The following is a 21,654-nucleotide window of genomic DNA, read 5'->3' as shown; positions in this document are numbered from 1 at the left end:
ATCATACGAGGAAAGAAGATATTGGGCTTGCTCCACGAGTAAATACAAATATCACTGCATCCCCAGAACCTCCCGAATAGCCTGCGGCACAACGAACTCGGTCTCATTCGGTAGCAGCCCCCCCTTCAACTAGCTCCGTGTCCGTCATCGCGGCGACGTCCGATCCTTCCTCCTCGTCCAACACCCGCTTGAGCTCGCGCGCCTTCTTCAGACTAATACCAAGTGGTATCAAAAATAATTACAGAGAAGCGACTAACATACAATACCTACTCCTGAAACGCTGAAACATGGCCAAAGCATGATAGAGCCGCCGTCCTGCAGCTTCACGGGGGAAAAACCGGCCACGAGAATTATTTGTTTTTCATTACACCTCCGCCACCTCCGGACCTTTCCCCTTCTTGGCCGCTCTGTTGTTTTTCCGGTGGTTGATAATGGACATGCCTTCGCGTACTGTCAGTAGGGGGTTGGAAAGGTACAGAAAGCAAGATGCTTTGATGCTGGGATGAGAGCAAGTGAAGGTAAGTAGAGAAATAAAATGGGGAGAGAAACTCACTAGTAGCGATAAGCGTAACGATGAAGAGCACCCAGATCACCGCGCCCAGCCCAGCGTCAACGCAGATAGCGATCTTAGCCGCCTGGATTGTCGACCGCGCCGTCGCCGCCGCCGAAGCAGCCGCCGCCGCACCACCGGCCCCAACGCCGGGTCCCCCCACACCAACACCGCCTGGTCCGCGGCCACCGTCCGGTCCACCATCCGGCGGAGGTGGAGGCGGCTGTGCCTGGCCCGCGCCGATGAGGCCGATCTGGCGCGCGGTGAGGACGTAGTAGTAGCCCGCGCGCGCGACGTTCAGGGCCGAGGCGAGGCTCGCCAGCGAGGCCCACGCGGCTAGCCAGAAGATGTTGGTGAGGCCCTCGACGACTCTGGTGGAGGAGAAGAAGAAAGGATCGTTAGCGTTAGCAACTGGGTACTTTGTGCAGATAGGTAGATAGAGAGTAGGTGGGTGCGCTGCTGTTGGAGGCTTGGGAAATGCTTGGCACTACTCACATGTGGGCGATCCAATGGTATAGAACCGGGTAGATGAGAATCGACACGGCTAGCCACACGAAATAGACCACGGTCCAGGAAAAGACGAAAAATGATAACCCTGCAGAAGACTGATCAGCGATAGTCACAATCCCTAGGGAGTGTTTGCCTTGGCAACGTATGCCAGTAGCAGCAGAAGACGTGTTACGTACCGAATGCTGGGAGCTACAATTGGAGGAAAAGGGGGAGCGTTACGTTAGCAGAAGTTCCTCATCAATTTCTTGTCTTCACCCTCCCCCATAGCGATATCACCACGAGACTTTTTGAATAGCCTTCACACGCGCACACACAACACTTACATTTCCCATGTTCAACGTGAATGCCGCAAAGGCCGCCAGGACCAGAAACACGACTGCGATGACGAGCTGCACGACCCGCACTATCAACACCTTCTTGCTCATCGGCGGCACGTGTGTGCGGTCGTCGCCGTTCTTGATGTGGTTCGCCCAGACGTTTCGATTGTTCGTCGGCGCCGTCACGGACGGCCCGCTCGCGACGTCGGACTCGGACTCGGCCATCTTGCCTGTCCTCCCTTTCGACTTCCTCCGGTTCTTCTTCCAGGAAGACTTGGGGGCTTCTTCGTTCAACTGGTCTAGGCTCCCGAATGAGGCCTCTCTGAAGTGCGACCTGGCGCCTTTACTCATTGACTTCTGGGAGGTGGAGAGAAGAAGTAGTAGGTAGGTAATCGACTGCGTTTCTCTCCCTCGGTCTTGCCGGTTGGTTCGTGTTTGAAATGGCGTTTGGGTTGGGATTTCGGACGAACTAGTCGCCACGCTCGGGAATAATATCTCCTTTTCCTTCTTCTCTACTGGCGAAACCCGAGCATGTGTATTATTCTGACCTTCTTCCTGCCTTGAAATCGAAAACCCCGCTGGGTATTCTCTTCCTTCTTCGTTTCTTCTTCTTCGATCCTGCCGTATCGTCGTGTGCGTCTGGCTATCGAGCTGAACGAATACATTGATGCCAAGATTCCAGGGCGGGATGGTCGTTCTCTTTATCAGGTAGGTACTTGTTGGCAAGAAACAGCAGAGCCTAATGTGCCCGTAACGTTCAAGGGCATGAAGCTCTAATTACAGTCTCTATTGGTCGGCTTGCATGAACGACCGGTTGCGATCGTCTCAGAAGCTCGCGGTAACGTGCGCCGGTTTCAGATATGCGCAACACCCAGCGCAACACCCCGCATTACCTTGGCCCTGTTCTAGATCGTCTCATCCATAGATTCAGCATGAACTGGGGATTTTGCAAACTCATAATAAGAACAAGAGAACCATTCTTTTTGTTTGTTGCTTGTCCTGTTCTCGCAGCTTTTTGGGAGACGGCCACGTGGCGTTGGTTAACAGAGAGCACCTTGACCTTGTTATAGGCCGGCAGATGTGCAATTGGCCGTGAGAGCTGAACCTGGGTTGATCTGATGGGGGTGCCCCTTGGCAGCATTGCATAAGACCCTGCATTCACAAATGGCTAATTCATCTCCACGGAGTTTGTGGCGTTCTTCATATGCCGTTGAAGCTTGGAGCTTGAAACTTGAAGCTCGAAGCAGCTAGTACGTGACATCCTACAATAGGCGCATAACCAAGAGCATCGCGAAGTCAGCCGTCGTAGGGGTCGTTACCTCTCCATACCTCTCCAGGCTAATTAATAAGCCCTTGGTGGATGCTTGCCTACTTTATCTCTTTAGCCTCACCGCCGGCCCGACCTGACTTGACACCTTTCCCCCCTATATGCGCATATCGCTATGCTCTATATGTGACTCGGGGCTGCGACGCCCGAATGATTCGGGAGGCACACGCCATGTCCCAAACGTTGCTTCCAGTCAGGTCTGTGGTAGATCACCATATCTTATCTCGGGATGTGTCTCGTTTCATTCAACTCATATCTACGTCAACCCCGAGTAGTTGCACGTGGATACGTGAGGTGAGATAGGGGTCCTGCAGCATTCGTTCCGACGTGCCTACCTTATTGAGTAGCTGCCGCCGCTAGCAACGGCAGGCGCCGGCAGCCTCCTCGGTATCACATTCTCCAAATGGCAAATTTCCATGCATGAAATGCCGTCATCAGAAAGCCGGTGGATGGACATTGCCGTGTGAAATGACGATGGCATCAGTGACGTCTTCCTGTATTCGCTCCTGAGAATGGGACGACGGGACGTCTTGGCGTCGTGAAGATGTCTTCGCCGCCCCCTCCAACTGAATCGCCGCTGTACGGCGAGTACGAAGGATGGTGAAAGGGATAGGCAGAAAAGAAAATGGAAGAGATCGTCAGGATCGTCAGCGTGCGAACAGCAATGCATGACCCGGACCATGCGTGCACGCAAAGAGCAATTCGGAGCCCCGACTCGAGTAGTATGCGAACCGCAGGTGCTGGACGCCGAGGGCATGGATGGGAATTTCATCATACCGCCACCTCCACCTACCCCAGACGTTCACGACGTTCACCAGGTCTGTCCCGGCAAGTGCCGCCATGGGAAAGGGGGGGAGGGGAGAGATTGACATGGGTAAAGTCGCGAGGCAAAGATGTGATATCATCCCGTCGCTTTCAGACTCGTCGTGAGTCCATAGTCTGTTTGGATTTGATCTGATGACTGATGTAGGGGTCTCAGGGTCTCGAGATGTGATGCAAGAAAAAGTCGATATGACATGATGGGACTCGCGATTATGGGATAATGGCAGACCTAAACGACGGCAAATACTGGAGTGAGACTCGTGGGAACCATCGTGCACGAGGGGAAGACTGGGAAGTTAAGACGTTCAAGTGGCAACGGGCGAAAGATGAGAGGTCGAACAGCTTCTTTTGGTTCAATGGTTTCTTTGCCTATCGCTTTTACCCACGTCGTCCGGCACGCAAGCGTGGGCTCATATTGCGAACTCAAAAAGTGGCAGGTGAAGGTTATTAAGCCAGGAGAGCACCCGAAGGGTCCATCAAGGCTGCCGGTGCATGACTCGACCGCGCCGCCCCCATTCAGAACACCGGTAGGTTGACCAATCCAAGCAGGCGTGGCAGGCTGCTTTCGATCCCCAGGCTCACTTGGTATATATTTCCAGTGAGAGGTCAGGCAAATACAGTTACTTAGCGCAATAATTCATGCAAGAGTTAAACTTTGCCTTGCTGGGTGGTGGTACATGCAACGTACAGCGTTGACGGTGGGACCCTGGAAAGTATATCTGCTCGAGGGTGGGATCTGATCGGTTCGTGCTGCCAGGTGAGGTCTGGCGCGACGTCCCGTCTTTGAACGGTCCAAGCGGGAAGGAAGGTAATAACAATATGGACTGTCTGCTACGCACCACTACGCTGTAGAACTGCTTCTACTTCACGATGTTCGTGGATGTGTGCGTGTGTGTGGTGTTGATTCTCGTTACTACGTAGAGCCTCCCACCTGCTTAATCTTCTAGAAGAGAGAGCCTCTGCCGGACTTCAGCATCACTGCGGACAATAAAGGATATTATAGTCTCCTCACCTCTATCCCAACCCGTAACGTTACTTCCAACCCAACATCGCCGGACACTCACTGCAGGTCTTTGCCGGACTCCTTTTTTCCATATCGAGCAGCGCGGCGACACAGAACTCCGAGATAGCTATGTGACACCGCCGTCCATGGCCGAGCCAGGTTTCTTGGTGCCCCCGTGGTACCGCAGCGACGAGCCCCAGGTGACCGACATGGAGCTCTGCAGCGTCATCTGGGGCGCTTCGCTCTGCTGCGCCGTCTTCACCGCCGCCAAGGCGGGCCGCCAGACGCGGAGCGTGTACCGGCGGAAGAGGCGCCTCAACGCCTACACCGTCATGATCTGGGCCGAGTGGATCTCCAGCGTCGCCATCTCCATCGTCTCCTGGATGTTCCTCAAGGGGAACATCAATCCGAGGTTAGTAGTTCACAGACACACACACACGACCTCCCAGGATCTCGGCACGTGGGCTAAAATACTGTCGTTTCGGAGCTTCTGGCTGTTCTTTGCGATCTGTATGTGGTTTTTATCCAGGGCGAACGAAACCTTTCCTTCGAAACGAATATGAACCCCAGCTGACCTCGGCATATCCATATCAGTATGTCTATGGACAATACAGGCAAGTCTTTCCTCTTTCTCTATCTCTCTCTCTCGCTGTTTCCCAGCACGCGGCAAGGTAGCAAGCAGCTCCCTGGCTAACATTGCAAAAAAAAAAAACCCGGACAGATGCAATGCATCCTCCAGATTATCCTCAACCGCGTCTCCATCCTGCTCCTGGACCGGCGCCGGGCGCGGCGGCTGCAGCTCGCCACCTTCGCCGTCATCACCCTGATCAACATCAGCGTCTTCTGCATCTGGATCCCGGCCCAGCTGCAGATCTCGAACCGCTACACCCACATCAACGACGTCTGGGACCGCACCGAGAAGGCCATCTTCGCCGCCATCGACGCCGGCCTCAACGCCTACTTCCTCTGGGTCGTCCGCACCAAGCTCATCGCCAACGGCCTGGCCAAGTACTGGGCCCTCTTCCGCTACAACCTCGCCATGGTCTGCATCTCGGTGTCGTTAGATGTAGGTCCCCCAAGACACACTACGAATGTTATAACTAAAAGATCAGTCGTACTTACAAACATCAACAGTTGATCCTGATCGGATCCATGTCACTTCCAAGCGGTCTCATGTACGACTATAAGAGCTTCCTGATTACCCATGATAACCTATTTTGCTGCTAACAAAACTGTCTTCTAGCTACATGCAATTCCACCCTCTAACATACCTCATCAAACTCCACATCGAACTCAACCTGGCCGAGCTGATCGCCAAGGTCGTACAGGCCACCAACCCCTCAACGTGACCGACCTCGAGACGGCCACGACGGCGTGCGGTGTTGCTTTGGGCAGCGGCCTGAAGAGACCTAGGCCTAGGCGCAGGCCTACGCGCTCGCTCAGCGGGCTAGAATCGCTGGACATGATCGAGGTCGACCTCGGGTTGTTTCCCATGAATAACAACCGCAACCACGGCTCATTGACGGAGATAGGAAGAGGTGGAGAAGGGCCGTCGGCGGAGATGGCGAAACTACAGGCTGTTGACTTGCAAAAAGCGGGAGGTCATGATGACAGGTTGCATATACCCTTTAACAGCGAGAATAGCGTGGCAGGATAGAGTTCGCATTAGAAGCGCCCCGATCCTTTGATGAATCACCAAGGCGGGAGCCATAGAGTTATATCGAGAGAGCCAAAAGCGTGTCATGGTATTGTTCCTTTTCGCCCACCCTCTTCTCTTTCAGGGCTGCGTACCTAATAGGACTCCCCGGGAGGACCCAGACACTAACTAGGACGGACGCAAGAAGTGCCTCGCACTAGTATGAGGTTCCCATCCGCCGGCGAGTGCAGAGAACCATCATACTATTCATTCACCCTGTTTTCTTGGGCAGCTTTACAATTGCACTCCTTCGGGTCGGGGCGCGCGATACATTGGAGAGGGACAATGCCGACGTCGACGGTAGTGGTGGAGTCGACTTCTCCTCTGAGTCATCTTCGTCCTTCTCCTCCTTTATCTTCTGTTGCTTCTGCTGCTCCGCTGCTATCAGTTCCGAACGATGATGGCGCTGCTGCCACCATAGTTTCAGTCGTCTGTAATTATAGTAGATGCCCACCCCGAGCCAGTACAAGGCGAACATCAGCGCGGCCCCGGCAATCATGAGCCAGATCATGACGAGCAAGCCGAGCGAGCAGGCAAAAATCGCGTCGCCGACAGCTTGGATGATCGGCGCCCCCGCAGTCGGCGGCGGGATTTCATGATGGTCTGGTGGATTGGTGGTGGCTGGTGGTGTTGGTGCCTCATAATCTATCGAAGAGGCAATGGCATCCACCGGCGAGACAAGATAGTCTCCCATTGAAGAAGTGAAAGTGACGGGCGTGTTTAGATAATCCTCCACCCAAGGAGAGGGTAGCAGAGTTAGAGTGGTGGTAGTGGTGACGGTAATGGCGGTGGTCATAGCGCCGGCCATTGTTGCCGTGTCGTCAATAATGCCGACGTTGGCGGAGGCCGTCGCCCAGGCCATGACGAGGTCCCGCGGGGATACACTGGCCGATGCATTCATGGCCGAGGCCTGGAAGGCGGGAGACATTTGCGTCACGATCAATCGTCGTCGTCTGAGAGTTGCTGGAGCTGTTGTGATTGGAATGGTACGAGAAGAGCGAAACATTACAAGGTACTCGAAACCATCGTTTTCGTGTGACTGATAGCAACTCCCAATTCGAAAACTCAGTGAATCATTGTGTAGTTACTCATGTTGTGGAAGAATACTACATAATGCACACTGAGAAGGGCAGTCAAGCGTGGTAGTGCCTTCTCCTTCTGTGGTTGTCCATAGAAATTTAGGTTGTGCGACTTACATGTCATGAATGCACAAATTCCATCCTCTCCGTCACGCATTTGGGGTGTGAACATGTAGACATAAAGACGACGGGTGCTCCAGTCCTATAGCAATTGTGCTTGGTTTAGGCCTAGTGAAGTCTCATTATTGAGAAGTAGAAGTCCTCACAGATATCAATGTAGGAGAGTCGGCAATACTACGTTCGAAGCCGGGAAGAACAAATGATTAGGAATCTTTGTTTTTGTTCTTATGTATCGGTGATATGCTGACACATCACAGTATCATAGCGCTCATGGATATCGTAAGGGAAGTAGAAGAAGATATATACATTTGGAAGAGAAAACCCGATAATCGGGGATGTGTCGCGACGACACCGCTCGAATCAACAAGCTCTGAAAAAAATGGAGAGCAATCATCGTCCTGCTGTATTCCAATTTGGAATGTGTATGTTTTTCCTGGCAATCATTCAGATTCTCGACAGGCGGACAAGACAGGCTGTTTTCATAGTTGGTAAGGCCCTTAGAGGTTGAAGGCCTTCTTGGCTCTCTGCCAGTAGGCATTGCGGTCTTCGGTGACGGTAACGCCGACACACTTCATGTAGGCAGCAAAGCCCGCATCGTCTCCCTTGGACAAAGCAGTCTGGACGCCCTTGTCGCACTGGGTGGTCAGGTACCAGGCGCCCGAGCCGAAGTTGTACTTGTCGTCGGTGACCATGGCCAGGAGCTCGTTCTTCTGGGCGTCCGGGCTGTTGTCGGTGAAGCTGGCGGCCTTGGACTTGAGGTCGGGGATAGACGCGGCGTACTTGACATTGTTGGCGTACATCTGCATGTTGGCGGTGCCCTGGCCGGGGCGGCCGGGGCTGACGTTGTGCTTGTACTTGAAGTCCCCGGACTCGTAGGCCATCAGGGCCAGGACACCGGCGATCTGGCCCGCGGCGTAGACCTTGTAGTCCTGGAAGGACTGGATCAGAGCCGGGGCAGCCTGGGCGGCGGTCCGGCAGTCGGCGGAGCCGTCACAGGTCTTGGAGTTGGGCGCGATGGCGAGGATTTGGTCGGCAGCGCCTCCGCGACGGGCGATGGGAGTGGCCGCGGCGAGTCCTGCCAGGAGGAGAGAAGTGGCGTAAGTGAATTGCATAGTGAAGGTGTATAAGAGACTAGCTCTGTGATAAAGTATATGCGGTGAATGGGGATGATATCGGTGATCAGAGTGTCTCAGACGATCTCTGTATGTCCTTTTTGTTCGATTTACACAGATAAGTAATCCCGCAACTCGGTTGCTTTCTGTGGCGGACTGAAGGTCTTAAAGCCTAGGGCAAGGGATCAAAGCGATTGCTAAGGGTGACCTTGGGAGGAGTAGACAAAGAGTGGTATTGGAAACAATCGAAAAAATCAGATTGTGAAGTAAGTCACGGGCGACAGGTTCAAGGGACGAACAATGACGAGGTTCTAGACCGAGTAAATGAATGAATGGACAGAGGTCGAATAAAGGAAGGACAGACGATGAGGAGTGGACGAGATGATGAGAGACACGAGTGAATATCAAGTCAGATCTTAGCGGCGCTGCCCCTTCTTTTTGTATTTCCACCCTCCTGACTCGAAGGACGCTTTGGTTCCTCCCAGTCTTTCCTTTTGCCGAGTACTACCTACATACGAGGGAGATATGGATGTACCTAACCCCTGATGACCCATGACTACGGATCCAGGCCAACCTTTACGACGAAAGAGAGGCGAAGGATCGATTACCTTTGAGCCATACGAACCGGGATCTGCAGGAGTTTGCATTGTGATAGCTCCCCAATTCCAGGGCCTACAGGGGGCCCAAGGGGGCTAGAGGGCGCCACTGGGCGGGAAAGCCGTGTGGGGTACAGACAAGCTTTTCGCCTAGCCAATTGGTGGCCTCCGTCTCGTTTGCCCGCGGCCTGGTGAAACAACGTGCGGACTTGAAACGAAGCTCATCACCAACGGCCCAAAGGGTTGATTGGCCACAAGCGCTCCCAGCGGCCCTTGTTGCAAATCCTACCGGTTCGTTCGATGTTATGGCCGTGATGGGTTTTCTTTTGGACCTTAACCTTCTGCTGTTGGCTTTACACTTGCGCAGGAACCAACGAGCATAACGGCTACAAAGATCGGATGGGACCAGAAGAGCCACCCCCGAGTCTTCCTGGTTCGTCCCTGGTGGTGATTGCAAGGCGCAGCAGCAGCACGCATGATGTGGAAAACCAACTTTTTTACGAGCAAACACTGGATGATGCCCGTTGCCGCTTGCCGAGGTTCTGGGCTCATGGTCGTATGCAAAAATAGTTCTTTTGAGTTACTACATCATGCTAAAGGAGGATATGCAGGCTACGTCTATGTTGTTCATTATGAAGGAAGGAGATCAGTTCTGCTGGCAGGTTAGGCCTTACTACAAAGTGCATGTCCTATTTCTAGGAGGCCTGTTCTCCATTAAATTACTGTGCAATGCACCGGCTGCCCCCAAAAGTGACAGTGCCGAGCTTGTGCGCCCCCACTAGTGAAGCTTGGGCCATTCCATCGGGCGGCCGCCTGCGACTAGCTCCACTGACAGCCAGGAGGGACGAGCTTCTTTTTGAGCCTCGCGGATTTTGAGCTTCAGCCAGCCCAGCAGGGACCTAGGTTAGCCATTGGAATCTGGAAAACCACACTCATTCGCAGCAGCAAAGTACGAGCGCGCCCACCGTTGTAACTTAGACTGCCATCGCCAAAGCTAGCGTCATACCTTTGTTCTACCCCAGCTCCTGTGGTATTATTATCTAGCCTGATTACCTTCTCTCCCATTAGCAAGGTGGTGTGCACACATACGTACATGCCATATCGGTAGGATCAACCGTCAACATGTCGCTCGCACCCTATCTGAACAGTAAGTTCAAGCCCCCGACAAGTGCACTCCTCCTCCGCTCCCTCTGCCCCCTCTCCCCCCTTCCCCCCTCCCTCCTGATCCTCCTTCAAATTGCACCAACACAGTTCGTATACGAGCTTACAGCATGGGGATTCTGACAGCTTGGTAGAGAAAGTATGCGTGATGACGGCCGATTCCCGGATCCTGGTCGGTGAGCTCTCGAGTTACGACGCACAAACCAATCTGGTAAGTCGCCCCAACAAACCGCCCAGCCCGACCTTATCTCCTTCCACGTATATCCGGTGTTGTTTACGGGTCGGCTAAACATAACCCCATCGCGGTGGTGGCGGAGCAGGTCTTGTTCAAAGCCGTGGAGCGCGTGATCCGCTCGCAGGACGACGACGAAGCCTCGAGCGAAGTCCCCATGGGTGGCCTCTACATTGTGCGCGGCGACAATGTCTGCACCATCGGACTCGTGGAAGTGGAACTGGACAACAGCATCGACTGGAAAAAGGTCAAGGGCGAGGCCATCGGTGGCATCAAGCATATCTAGTGCCAGTGCCAGTGCCGGGCCAACACAATCCATCCATCCATCACGATCGATTGGACAATATGGGGCGAGGGGGAGGAGAGACTTCTTGCATATTTTTGGGCGTTGAGGAATTGTAATGCTTCGTTTTACTTTTGGTTGGCGGCTATTAAGGAATTTGATACCAAACTGCTGGTAGGGGTGCGCTCTTGCCTAAATGATACCACACACTTGCGTCTTGCTGACACTTTATATTATGGAGACATGTTACTGTTCAAGAAGATGTGGTGCTATTTATAGGTTGCTGATGAGATCTAAGCTATATCTTGCCAAAGAGCTGCTGCATCAGGAAGGGCGCAAATGTGTCAGGCCCGGGACTCTCGGCGAATCGGTGCACTCTGTTTCCCCTTCTTACACTCAGCCAGCCAAAGTCGTCGCCAGGGACCTCCTCGACATCCACAACCCCGGAAGCATCCGTAGTAATGCCGATGGCCGAGGCCTCGCCCGCTCTCTTGCGGCCTCGTCGGTCGATCAGGTGCATGCCGTGCGTCCACTGCCCCGAGGTCTCCACCCGGATATCCTCCGGGGCCCCGGCCGCCGTCTTCCAGCCCGGGTGGTCGTGCGTCAACATGTACCAGATGGTCACAGGGTCGTGCAGCGAGAGGCCCGGCTCGGTCTCGTCGCCGTAGTTGCCCTCGACCTTGCGGAACACGCCGCTCATCATGGTGTTGACCCAGGTCGCGAGCGGGCTGCCGGCCCGGACGTGGGGCGTGATGGTGTCGAAGAAGAAGCCGCGGTTCAGCAGGTGCGGCGTCGTCAGGTCCAGCGGGAACAGACTCAGCCGCAGCTGCCGGCTCAGCTTCTCCGGGTAGGGCCCCAGCCGCGCGATCTTCTCGGGCACGACGGGCATGGTGGACGCGGGCGCGGCCGAGGTCAGGGCGAAGACGCGCGCCGTCGCGATGGCGTCGGCGTACGTGTTGAACTCGGCCACGGGCGTCACGTTGCCGGGGCACTCGAGGGCGCCGCCCATGACGACCAGCTCCTTAACCCGCAGGAAGGTCTCGGGGTCCTCGGCCGCGGCCAGGGCGACGTTGGTCATGGGGCCGACGGCGCAGATGGTGATGGTGCCGGCGGGCTCCGCCTTGAGGATCCGGAGCATCTCCTTGTGCGCGGGCAGCTTGGAGGGCTTGAAATAGGAGTAGAAGGAAGGGTTCTCGGCCGCGCCGGGCACATCGTCGTGGAAGAGGGACTTCCATGTATCCGCGGGGCTCAGGTGGGGGTGCTAGCTCTTTGTATTAGCTTTCGGCAAGGCTGTCCGTATCTTAAAAGGCAATATTAACGTACAGTTTCGTGAACCCCGTGCAGCCCATCTGAACCGTCTGTGTAGTAGTGTCAGTATTTTGCATAACTATGAGACGACAAAACCTTAATAAAAAAAGGAGTAGACTCACGGAACCCGTCTTCCATCAAGATCTCCTCTTCCAGCGCGTGCTCCGGCCCGATGGCCACAATGGGCTTGTAAGCTCTCAAAGCCTCGAAGCCCTGGGGCCGGCCCTGAAACTTGCGCCATTCCATCTCTTTGTCGAGCACGTGGAACATGGCGACGACGTTCTTGAGGCAGCTCTTGAGGTTCACGTTGCCATACGTCACGCTGAGCATGACGAGCTCCAGATCTTCCGGCGATGAAGCAAGAGCGAGGAGCATGGCGATCATGTCGTCGACACCTAGAGCCACATTGAATGGTAAGTATAACACTGTGAGATGCTTTTGAGGCGCAACCATCCAGAGAGAGAGAGGGAACTTACCGGGATCGGTGTCGAAGATGACCCTCTGCTTAGGCGCCATGATGGATATAATATCGACGCTTGGGCGGGATTCTCAAAAGAGCAAAAGCAACAAATACAAGGATTATGTTCTATAGCGAGCACAGCCAAAGCAAATATGAAATGACCTCTATAGTAATGCTGCTGTGAAGACAGCAGTTAAAAACTCGTGCGCCGTGTGAATGACTGTTGCTACGCGTATTCACTCGTTGAGCAAGAGCCAGCGAAGTTGGACTGGGAGAGCTCAAAGTTGGATTCCCTGTGCTATGCTCTACTCTGATAGATAAGCCTCGGCCCAGTTAAAGCATTCACTCAAGCCCACAGTGCCACCGGTCACCAGCGGAAGACAGACCCGATTCTCCCAGTTACATTAAGTACATGGTACGGTAAAATATACATCTAAGTTGTTGGAAAGCTATCATCGTCGTCCCTCACTTCCCTCATAGCTCATACTCCCCAATGCTCTCTCAACCTGTGAGGCTCTGTGTGTTACTTTATGCTTGTAGGTTAGATGCCTTTTAACCTAGATTTGTAGCGGGGTCATTCCTGAACAACTACCCCGCAATCCCTCGCAGTGCTACCGTCCGATTTCTTTTCTAAGGCTACTTTCCATGGTTACTGCCGGTGAGAGCTGAGGCAGGTGCTAGGCCGTTCAATACGGTAGAGTGAGTACCCGCTGCAGTCAAGCAGCAGTTGCTGCCCCTATTTACCCCTAACATCTGTGCCGCTGATCGGTATACTGCATCTCAAGGAGGTAGATAGAGCGGATAATCTTGGTGCAGATTGTGGTCACACAAGACTCGAAGGACGTGCTTTCTTCACTTCTCGTCTGCACTTCACATGCACTCATTCTGACGCACAGATACGGATTGTGTATCACTGCAGTTCTGACTGCAGGGTGTCGGGTCTCCCAATGAGCCAAGCAGACGAGCAACAGTCGGAACCTACTGCGACTCCCCAAACCCCAGGTTCACAAAAGCAAACAAACCAGTGGATATAGGAAACGTCTCGCTTGCATTGCCGTGTAACCTACAAAGAAAGCATCTCCAGATTGCCCGTCTACATCTTACATACCCAGCTAACCTTAGTCGCCTTGTATACCGGTCGCGAAGTACAAAGACAACATTGGGTACTTTAAACAGGTAGATACCTACATGTAGGGAGCAGGAGCAGGAGAGACTCGTTTACAGCATGAACGTAATACTACATGTACATGAGTTAGGAATAGTCATATGTAATATATCAACGTTATGCAGGATCAGGCGATTGTTATCGCGCTTGAACCCTCTTCAGCGCCGAGTTCGTGAGGTCTTGACCCTCGATTGTCGATTGTCTCGGTCGGGCGTGCAGGGCCTGGGTCTCAAATCGACTCCAGGTCGGAGAGTTACCTTACGTGAATTTGGAGAGCCGGGGTTTGACTGGAGAATATCTCCGTCCGATCCACTTCTCCCAATGGCCACGTTGAGAGAGTCAAGCAAAGTGCCAAGACTTTGCCATTTACAGCTTCCCCTTCCTTAACCTACATTCACTCTTCGCGAACAATTGGAGATAATATTCACTCTGCCCATCATACCATTTTTATTCGGCCTCACCAGCTGCTGTCCTGCCATCCATCTCTCTCCCTCTTTCACACACTTCCTCCCATTACTACTATAGTAGTGCCTGCTTCGTACCACACTCCAGTGTCAGCAGAACCATCGGCTAATCGGATTCCCCAAATCCCCGATCTCCTTGACACACACAAGCTTCCTTTCCCATTCAACCAGATGTGTTAGCTCTCTTGAACCTTTCACATCTTCACCACAACCAGTTGCGACTACCCAAAGCAACTTACAGCAACGATCCCCTTCTCCTTCCGACATCTGCCATTGGTGTAGCACGTAGACTACATCGTCGCCAGGTGTCCCCCATTGATTTTAGAAGCACCAGGTTCATCCTGCTCGACTTGCGACAGCTAGCTCTTGTTGGCAAGCTCGACAAACTGCCCCTGGTATTGTAAGGAAAGGAAGTCTTGCGATCAGCAATCATCCAATTCACAGCACAAACCAACCCACGAACCGTCGCAATGGAGAATATTAGCACTAGCACTCTTACCACGGTCGGAGGATGGGCCGTCATCATTGGCGTCGGAGGCCTGATCTACTACAGAGCGCAGACCAAGGCAGGTCGCCGCCAACCAGCCAACAAGTCCAGCTCGTTACATGCCAAGGTCCCGACCGGCGAATACGAGAAGAACGTCGCATCGGCTGCCACAGCTACCAAGAAGAAGGCAGAGAAGGCCCTTAAGCCCAAGTCGAAACCAGCTGCCCCCGTCACGGCCACTACCGACACTGCCAAAACGACTGGTGCCGACTACGACCCTGAGGCCGAGGCTGCTGCGAACAGACGGGCTAATGACGAATTTGCTCGCCAGTATGCCAGCGCCAAGTCGGGTACCAAGTTCGAGGCCGCCAAGAGAGACGATAAGAAAGCCAAGTCGGTTAAGCAGTCGCGCGCCCGGGAGATTGAGGTTCCCGATGACAAGGTCTCTGTCCCGTCCTCGACCACTGGCGATGCCGATGACGACCTCTCTGAGACGAACTCACCCGAGGTTGTAGCTGCAGACAGCCGCGATGTCTCGGATATGCTTGAGCAGACTTCCCCCGGACCCTCCGTCATGCGTATCACCGACACCGAGAACGTCAAGGCTAAGCAGAAGAAGGAGAAGAAGGCTGAGGTCGTTGAGTCCAAGAAGCAGCGACAGAACCGCAAGAAGGCAGAGGCTGCCAAGGCCGCCAGACTCGAGGAGGAGCAAGAGCGCAAGAAGCTGGAAGAGGCCCAGCGACGACAGGCCCGTATCGCCGAGGGTCGCGCCGCCAAGGACGGCTCTGCTTATACCACCGCTGCCGCCAAGGAGAGCGTCTGGAAGCCGAAGCCTGCCGATGAGGACTCTGGCAAACTCGTCGAGCTGCTCGACACTGAGGAGCAGAAGCCTGCTGCTAAGGCTGCCAACTCTGCCAACTCAAGCACCCCCAAGCCGGCTGCTTCTAACAACTCCAAGGATTCTTGGATGTCCGCCGTCCCCTCTGAGGAAGAGCAGATGAAGCTGCTCCAGGACGAAGACTCCTGGAACGAGGTCACCACCAAGAAGAGCAAGAAGGGAAAGAAGACCACCGATAGCTCTGCCAACGCAGCCTCGACCGAGAATGTTGCCGCCACTGCAACTCCGGCTGCTGCCCCTCCTGCCAAAGCCCCCGTTAACGGCAACAGCAAGAGCACCAAGCCCGCTCTCAGCAGCAGTTCTTCGTTCGCCGCCTTGACCCCTGATGAGACCACCGACGACAATGAGATCGAGGAGGAGTGGGAGGTATGAAGACGTGGTTATTCCCAAATCACTCGATGATGGCCTGACGTTGTCAGTCGAACCATCAATACCATTAATGACCGACCTTTTCACCCATTCTGTCCAACGTACATTATTTTCCGGAGATCTTATTGTACACTGCGTCGCAGATCTCTTTCTCAGCTAGGCGATTTATATTTTATGGGTATGGGCATTCAGACCAAAAGTTCGGCTTGGATTGGGACGGAGTTTAGGCCTTATTCGAGCTGGCCATGCGAGAGATTCCAGACTCGTTGCATTTTTTGTATTGTACATCCATCCGCAATGACTTTCCACCATACTCCTCATTCGCGCAAAAGGCGAATGCATCTGTGTTTCCAAGGACCCGAACGAGCACCGAACATCGCGAAGAAGTATCCACGAACATCACACCGAATCACAGTGATGATCAACTTTTCCTTTCTTTGCAGTGCAGTGTTACGAGGGTATCCATTCAAAGGACCATTTCATTCAGTTATATGGCATGGGAGGAGACAAGAACGGACCACTGAAAGCTCGGCGACCTGCGTGTGCCTGGCTGAAAGGGCGGTGGAGCAGTAACCTCCCATGGGGTCTTAATCGGTGGTACGCTTGAGATTGTTCTCATCACAAAGTGAAGATTGGAACGGAGGAAGACCACCTCCCTTTTCCCCTCGTGTGGAAAGCAGCAATCTTTCTAGAATTCAGAAAGAGAACAAATAATTGGAGGCGTTCATTTTGCGCTGGTGACTTCTTCGCGCGATAGTGCTGAATATTCTGCTGCTTGCCGCCCACCTCCCAGTAATTGGGGGTTTCTTTTTTCTCGAATGGCCATGGATGAGCACGTGTAAGTATGTACTATAATGCGGATATTAATGAGTATGTACGTGCCTATGTATGTGCCTATGCATGCGACCCCCCGGCCGCCGATCACTGCAGTCAAATTAATGAAATGATCACCAGTACATATGCATTCCCAAAGTCAAAATCAGCCCGCAGACTTATAGCCAAACTCCCCCCCTTGACCAATAATCTCATTATGAGGATGTGTTTTGTATGTAGGTGCTGTTCCAGTAGCTCAGAGGCTTGTTGATTGCGAATGACTACGTCCAGGATGTTAACTGAAGGCTCCTTTGGAGTCAACCATGTCTACGTACGTACTCACGGCCACTAATTGATTACCAGTCAATAGAAGATAACCTTAGCACTTTTCCTTTCTTTGATATCCCGAATGACAGTCACTGAATCACACGAGGGAACACAGGGCACCGAAGACCAAGAGGCACAAAGTCTATGTTTAACAGCTTCGTCAAGATATGTTCCATTCCTCTTTGTTGTGAATCTCTCTCTTCAGTCCGACTCGCCAGACGCCAGACATAGCTACCTACACAAGCTTTCCTTTGTATAAATAGATGCTGAACGAATGCTCTCCAGGGGGAGTACTCGTCTCAAACAACAGCTGCACATCCATCTCATGCCTATGTAAATCTATGCAGGACAATAAAGAACAGAAAAGAAAACAAAAAAGAACTCCCCTGTTTATGCTTCGTTTTCCTTTCGGACCCATCCAGAACGCCTCGCATGCAGAAGTATGCTTCCCCATTGGACAACACAAATGTGTAAATAAAAAACACCACCCATGGAGATGTAAAAAGAAAAAATGGTGGGGACCATCGTGGAGCACAACACAGGTGCTTGCTCTCACGTGTCCTTTTTAAAAAGGGTTTCCTACAAGGAATGAAGTGAAATAGGAGGATTCACCGCGACGACGGTCCAGCATCTCCCGGTTGGAGGACGCAGTTCGATAACGTCCCGCAATGTCACCAGGTCTGTCCGGTCGGCAACCTATGCTGAGGCTTGGACGGCAACGCCAGATGTCATGTTGACATCTTTAATCGGCGCAGGGATAGTGGCCTTGGATACAGGGACTTTGTTGAAAGTCTCTTGCGATGGCGATCGCACCTTGTTGGCGATTGTGCTATCGGGTGTCTGCGGGCGCTTGTTTTGCTCCGACTTGGGGGCACTGTTCTGCGAGCTGAAGATGGTCTCCAGCTTGGGTCTCTGCGCCGCCTTCGTCATGGCGCCGAGGGTATCGATGCTGTTGCCTCGGTAGAACTCTTCGTCATCGGAGGAGTCAGTCTCGGGCATAATTGGGGCTCGCGAACGTCGCTTCCGGCGCTGCTTCTTCATCTCGGGCGAAGTAGTATCCGACGACTCGTTGGACAGGCTGCGGCTCCGGGTGGTACGCTGGCTCAAACCGCTGCGGCTCGCGTTTGTGCTTCTGCGTGCGGTTGAGGGCCTGTTCATGGCAGCCGCAAGCTCGGCTTCGGTGGGCGTATCGCTTCCCTGGCGCAGCTTCTTCTCGACCATCTTCTCGTGCATCCGCTTTCCGAGCGGAGGTCCTTCGCTTGTCATGGTACGGGCGCTCCGTGCGCTCCGCGCGCTCGCGGCAGTCCGTCGGCTGGCCTGGCTGGCAAGACTCATACTCCTGCTTACAGGAACCTTGCCCTCCATGATCTTTGCGGGTGGCGGAGGCTGCAACATCCACTTAGCGGCATCCTTGTGCCTGGGCCGCTGGCTGACAACCGGAGGGTGGTAGTCGTTGACAGGCGGGTTCCTGACGGGGGCGTAGAAACCGGTTCGCTCCTCCTCGGTCACGTTCTTCGGCTCCTTCTCCATGCCTAGCATACGTCCCGCCGACTCACTCGCGTGCTTGATAGCATCCACCAACTTGTGTCCCGTTTGAGAGAATCTCTCACGGCCCCATAACTCTTCGTCTTCGCGCTGGTATCGCTTCTTGTTCCAGTCGTCAGACCAACCTATACTGATGGATCGCCGTAGTTCCCCGCCCTCCGGTACGATTGTCGGACTGCTCCCTAGATGTGTGCTATCCAGGCCTATACTGCTGGCTCTTGTGGTCCTACCATCCGTGCCGGAACTATTCAGTGCTCTCTGGCTTGTGTTCTTACTTGCAGCGGTGTTCTTCTTAGTCGGTAAACGTGGGCCCATCGTTATTTCCTCTGACCAGTATGGATTCGTGTTGAATGGATCTGGGTGTTGATATAGTTCGGGCATCTCGGTTTGCATTCGCATCTTCTCCGCCCTGTCCTTTTTTGCTTTTTTCTGCGAATCGCGATGTTCCCTCGCCTGGGCGCATGGTGTGCAGGCCACCACATAGAAGATGGCCGACTGTAATGCAACGCCGAAAGACATTGTGGCGGTTGTGTTGTGAGGTCTATATGGGGAAAATATAGGGGTAGAATGGCCAAAGGAGGAGGAGCCCAAGGGCTGTTTATGTCAAGAGGGCCGGCCGATTCGAAGCATACATTCGGAGAAACAAACAAATGGGTTTAACCCTCGAAGAGGAGGTTTAAGGTTGCAATAGCAGCAAATAAAGTGAAACAAAGAATAAAAGCTGAAAAGAAGGAGTCGATTGTCGGTCAGGTGTACGCAATTGATCGACGTGTATTCTTCCTGGTGGGTGAGGGGATGATGTAGAGTGAGCGAGCGTATGGTTGGTGATTTGCTGATCGTCTCTGGGCGTTTGTTACGAATAAAGGTGGCAGTGTCGGTTCGGTGGCACGAGACGGAGGAACCAAACACACGCCAGACGCACACTCACACACACAAAGACGCAGCGAAGGGAAGTGAGAGAAGAGGCAAATGTACGACAATGAGACGGCCTTTCTCTCCCTTGGAAGACACCGGCTCGGCTGCGGCGGGAAGCAAAGGGGACTGTGGTTGTGTTGGACAGCGCGGAGATGACGGGATGCCTGTCACCTCGCTGGTCTGATTGACGGATCCAAAAAGAAGGTTTGGAGGAGGTGAAATGGTGGTAACAACAGCAACCCGGTTCGATTTAGCTGGACGGTGCAGCAGTGACACGATTTCTGCTGTGCAGACAGGGACATACAGGAAAAAGAAGGGGAACAGAGGAGTGGTTACTCCGTATGTAGGTAAGATACGATGAATAAAGGCCTGACCTTGCTCACCTCACGCCTCAGCCCCAGATGCCCAAGTTTCAGCAGGAGGAGGCTAAAGTAGTGGGAGATGCACGCTGCCAAGGTGGGACGAGAACCAAGGCAAGGAAGGAGATTGGGATAAACGGCAAATCGTGGTGATGATACTCGGGTCGAAGTCTCGTTGATCCAATGCAGTCGACCGGGTGGACACTACACCGACTTCTGATGCTTCGTTCCAACGGGCGATGGGAATGGCAGTGTTTAGGCGTAGAGATGCGTCCAATTTATGTGTACCGACCGAGAGAAAAAGGAGTGTGGGGGGATGCTTTCTCTCTGGCCAGGGTAATGCAAGACAACGGCTTTGGCGATCCGAATATGGAGATTTGCGAGACTAGCATGCTAGAGTGACGAAAGACCCGGTAAGGTGGGATGGCTCGATGGATAGATTTGAGGTAGATTGGATATGAGAGAGTCCACCAAGATGGGCTTCTAATAAGAGGGAATACGCAAGTCAAAGAAACTGCGATGCTGCGTTGCTTGCCACTTGCTACATTTGCATATCTTGAAACCCAGTTTATTCCTGACGAAGAAATCTGGCAGTAGGGAGAACGAAAGGATTTAGACTGTTTGTTCCATCGCCTGTACATCTCCAAAGGAAATGAGAGAGACACAACCAAATTGGGCCTGGTGGGTTTGCATTCTGGGGTGCGGCGGATGATCCAGGGAACCGGACCCCCCCTTCTGACAACGGATACATAACTTGAACAGTACATGCCGGATGTACAACTACTGTAGCAGACGATAAGCGAATATCATTCAGCAAGTGTTCTGCCTCTGTCTGAGGAGGTCATCGTGCAGGACAGACTGTTCCAACGACAGCGACAGCAGGTTTTGGGGTTACGCAATCGAGGTCACCCACCAGTCAGTCAGACATAATATGCAGGTCGCTGTGAGGGGTTTTTAAGAAGACTCGTGGACTCAACTAGAATTCGTCGTTGTTGGCTTCGTCCTCCTGCCCCCTTCCTTCCTTCCTCCGGTACGTTGCAATCCCAAGATCCCTTGCGAGTCTTGGAGGGTTTACTTTTTAATGCAATCGAACGTTTCTGGAAGAGGGGAAAGCACTTGATGTGGCTTAGGTCCATTGGATCAATAGTCTGCCCAGCCAGCCACCGGTTATGATGAGCAGTTCACGGCAGCAGCTTTTTTATCGTGGCATCGTGGCGTGAGGTGAGGGTGGCATTTCTATGTACTCGAGACGTTTTGGGGAGAGTGGGCAGAATGGCGTTTGTGCAATACAGGCAATTTCCTTTTTCCCTTTCCAGATTTGCTGCGCTCCGCCCCAAACACAGTGGGCTGGTTAGTGGACGTTATCTGGCCATGGCCCCGCCATGGACCCTTAGGACAGGGGCATAGCTCGATGGGACAGTGCATGCTAGCTAGATGTTTACTATTACCAACTTCGCTGTTAGCGAGTGCGAAAGGTCCCGATGACTTACTAGGATTGGTATAATCGATGCATAGTTTTGACAGTTGGCGTATACAACGTAGAATCTTTCTAGAGTCCTTTCTAGGAGCGCATAAATAGCCCTACTGCATCCAACAGCTTCTGCCTGTGTATGCGGGACCTACCTCATTAGGTATACGAGGTAGCACTGGGAGTTCCCTGGAGAAACTGTGTGGATCGCTATGCAGCTGGAGCTTTTTCTCCAACCCCACAGTCAATTCCATCTAGAACTGGGTCT

The 21,654-nt window shown here is 53.3% G+C and overlaps 9 protein-coding genes across 9 annotated transcripts; 3 read left to right on the top strand and 6 right to left on the bottom strand.

Moving 5' to 3' along the window:
- Positions 1 to 103: 103 nt before the first annotated feature.
- PG994_006766 (uncharacterized protein) lies at positions 104 to 1,602 on the bottom strand (the record flags this gene model as incomplete). Its single annotated transcript, XM_066858175.1, has 4 exons — positions 104 to 212; positions 271 to 280; positions 554 to 1,037; positions 1,384 to 1,602. The coding sequence occupies 4 exons, from the start codon at positions 1,600 to 1,602 to the stop codon at positions 104 to 106; spliced, it is 822 nt and encodes a 273-aa protein (XP_066717444.1).
- Positions 1,603 to 3,351: 1,749 nt separating this feature from the next.
- On the bottom strand, positions 3,352 to 3,546 carry PG994_006765 (uncharacterized protein; the record flags this gene model as incomplete). The annotated part of the gene is made up of 1 exon (XM_066858174.1): positions 3,352 to 3,546. One exon carries the CDS (start codon positions 3,544 to 3,546, stop codon positions 3,352 to 3,354), a length of 195 nt encoding a protein of 64 aa, XP_066717443.1.
- Positions 3,547 to 4,675: 1,129 nt separating this feature from the next.
- On the top strand, positions 4,676 to 5,878 carry PG994_006764 (uncharacterized protein; the record flags this gene model as incomplete). The annotated part of the gene is made up of 5 exons (XM_066858173.1): positions 4,676 to 4,941; positions 4,979 to 5,039; positions 5,251 to 5,595; positions 5,664 to 5,704; positions 5,773 to 5,878. 5 exons carry the CDS (start codon positions 4,676 to 4,678, stop codon positions 5,876 to 5,878), a joined length of 819 nt encoding a protein of 272 aa, XP_066717442.1.
- Positions 5,879 to 6,436: 558 nt separating this feature from the next.
- PG994_006763 (uncharacterized protein) lies at positions 6,437 to 7,153 on the bottom strand (the record flags this gene model as incomplete). Its single annotated transcript, XM_066858172.1, has 1 exon — positions 6,437 to 7,153. The coding sequence occupies one exon, from the start codon at positions 7,151 to 7,153 to the stop codon at positions 6,437 to 6,439; it is 717 nt and encodes a 238-aa protein (XP_066717441.1).
- Positions 7,154 to 7,921: 768 nt separating this feature from the next.
- Positions 7,922 to 8,536, bottom strand: PG994_006762 (uncharacterized protein; the record flags this gene model as incomplete). Its single annotated transcript, XM_066858171.1, has 1 exon — positions 7,922 to 8,536. One exon carries the CDS (start codon positions 8,534 to 8,536, stop codon positions 7,922 to 7,924), a length of 615 nt encoding a protein of 204 aa, XP_066717440.1.
- A 1,718-nt stretch (positions 8,537 to 10,254) lies between these two features.
- PG994_006761 (Sm-like ribonucleoprotein) lies at positions 10,255 to 10,811 on the top strand (the record flags this gene model as incomplete). The annotated part of the gene is made up of 3 exons (XM_066858170.1): positions 10,255 to 10,279; positions 10,428 to 10,504; positions 10,653 to 10,811. The coding sequence occupies 3 exons, from the start codon at positions 10,255 to 10,257 to the stop codon at positions 10,809 to 10,811; spliced, it is 261 nt and encodes an 86-aa protein (XP_066717439.1).
- A 295-nt stretch (positions 10,812 to 11,106) lies between these two features.
- Positions 11,107 to 12,632, bottom strand: PG994_006760 (uncharacterized protein; the record flags this gene model as incomplete). The annotated part of the gene is made up of 3 exons (XM_066858169.1): positions 11,107 to 12,069; positions 12,132 to 12,166; positions 12,239 to 12,632. The coding sequence occupies 3 exons, from the start codon at positions 12,630 to 12,632 to the stop codon at positions 11,107 to 11,109; spliced, it is 1,392 nt and encodes a 463-aa protein (XP_066717438.1).
- Positions 12,633 to 14,675: 2,043 nt separating this feature from the next.
- Positions 14,676 to 15,962, top strand: PG994_006759 (uncharacterized protein; the record flags this gene model as incomplete). Its single annotated transcript, XM_066858168.1, has 1 exon — positions 14,676 to 15,962. The coding sequence occupies one exon, from the start codon at positions 14,676 to 14,678 to the stop codon at positions 15,960 to 15,962; it is 1,287 nt and encodes a 428-aa protein (XP_066717437.1).
- Positions 15,963 to 17,795: 1,833 nt separating this feature from the next.
- Positions 17,796 to 19,163, bottom strand: PG994_006758 (uncharacterized protein; the record flags this gene model as incomplete). The annotated part of the gene is made up of 1 exon (XM_066858167.1): positions 17,796 to 19,163. One exon carries the CDS (start codon positions 19,161 to 19,163, stop codon positions 17,796 to 17,798), a length of 1,368 nt encoding a protein of 455 aa, XP_066717436.1.
- Between the last annotated feature and the right edge of the window lie 2,491 nt (positions 19,164 to 21,654).

The sequence above is a fragment of the Apiospora phragmitis genome (assembly GCF_038363925.1).
Source record: "Apiospora phragmitis strain CBS 135458 chromosome Unknown utg000006l:1.0-5683423.0:1.0-5690449.0, whole genome shotgun sequence".
Classification (NCBI taxonomy): Eukaryota; Fungi; Ascomycota; class Sordariomycetes; order Amphisphaeriales; family Apiosporaceae; genus Apiospora; species Apiospora phragmitis.
Note: the sequence above shows the minus strand (reverse complement) of the source record. Positions and strands in the feature narration are given on the sequence as shown.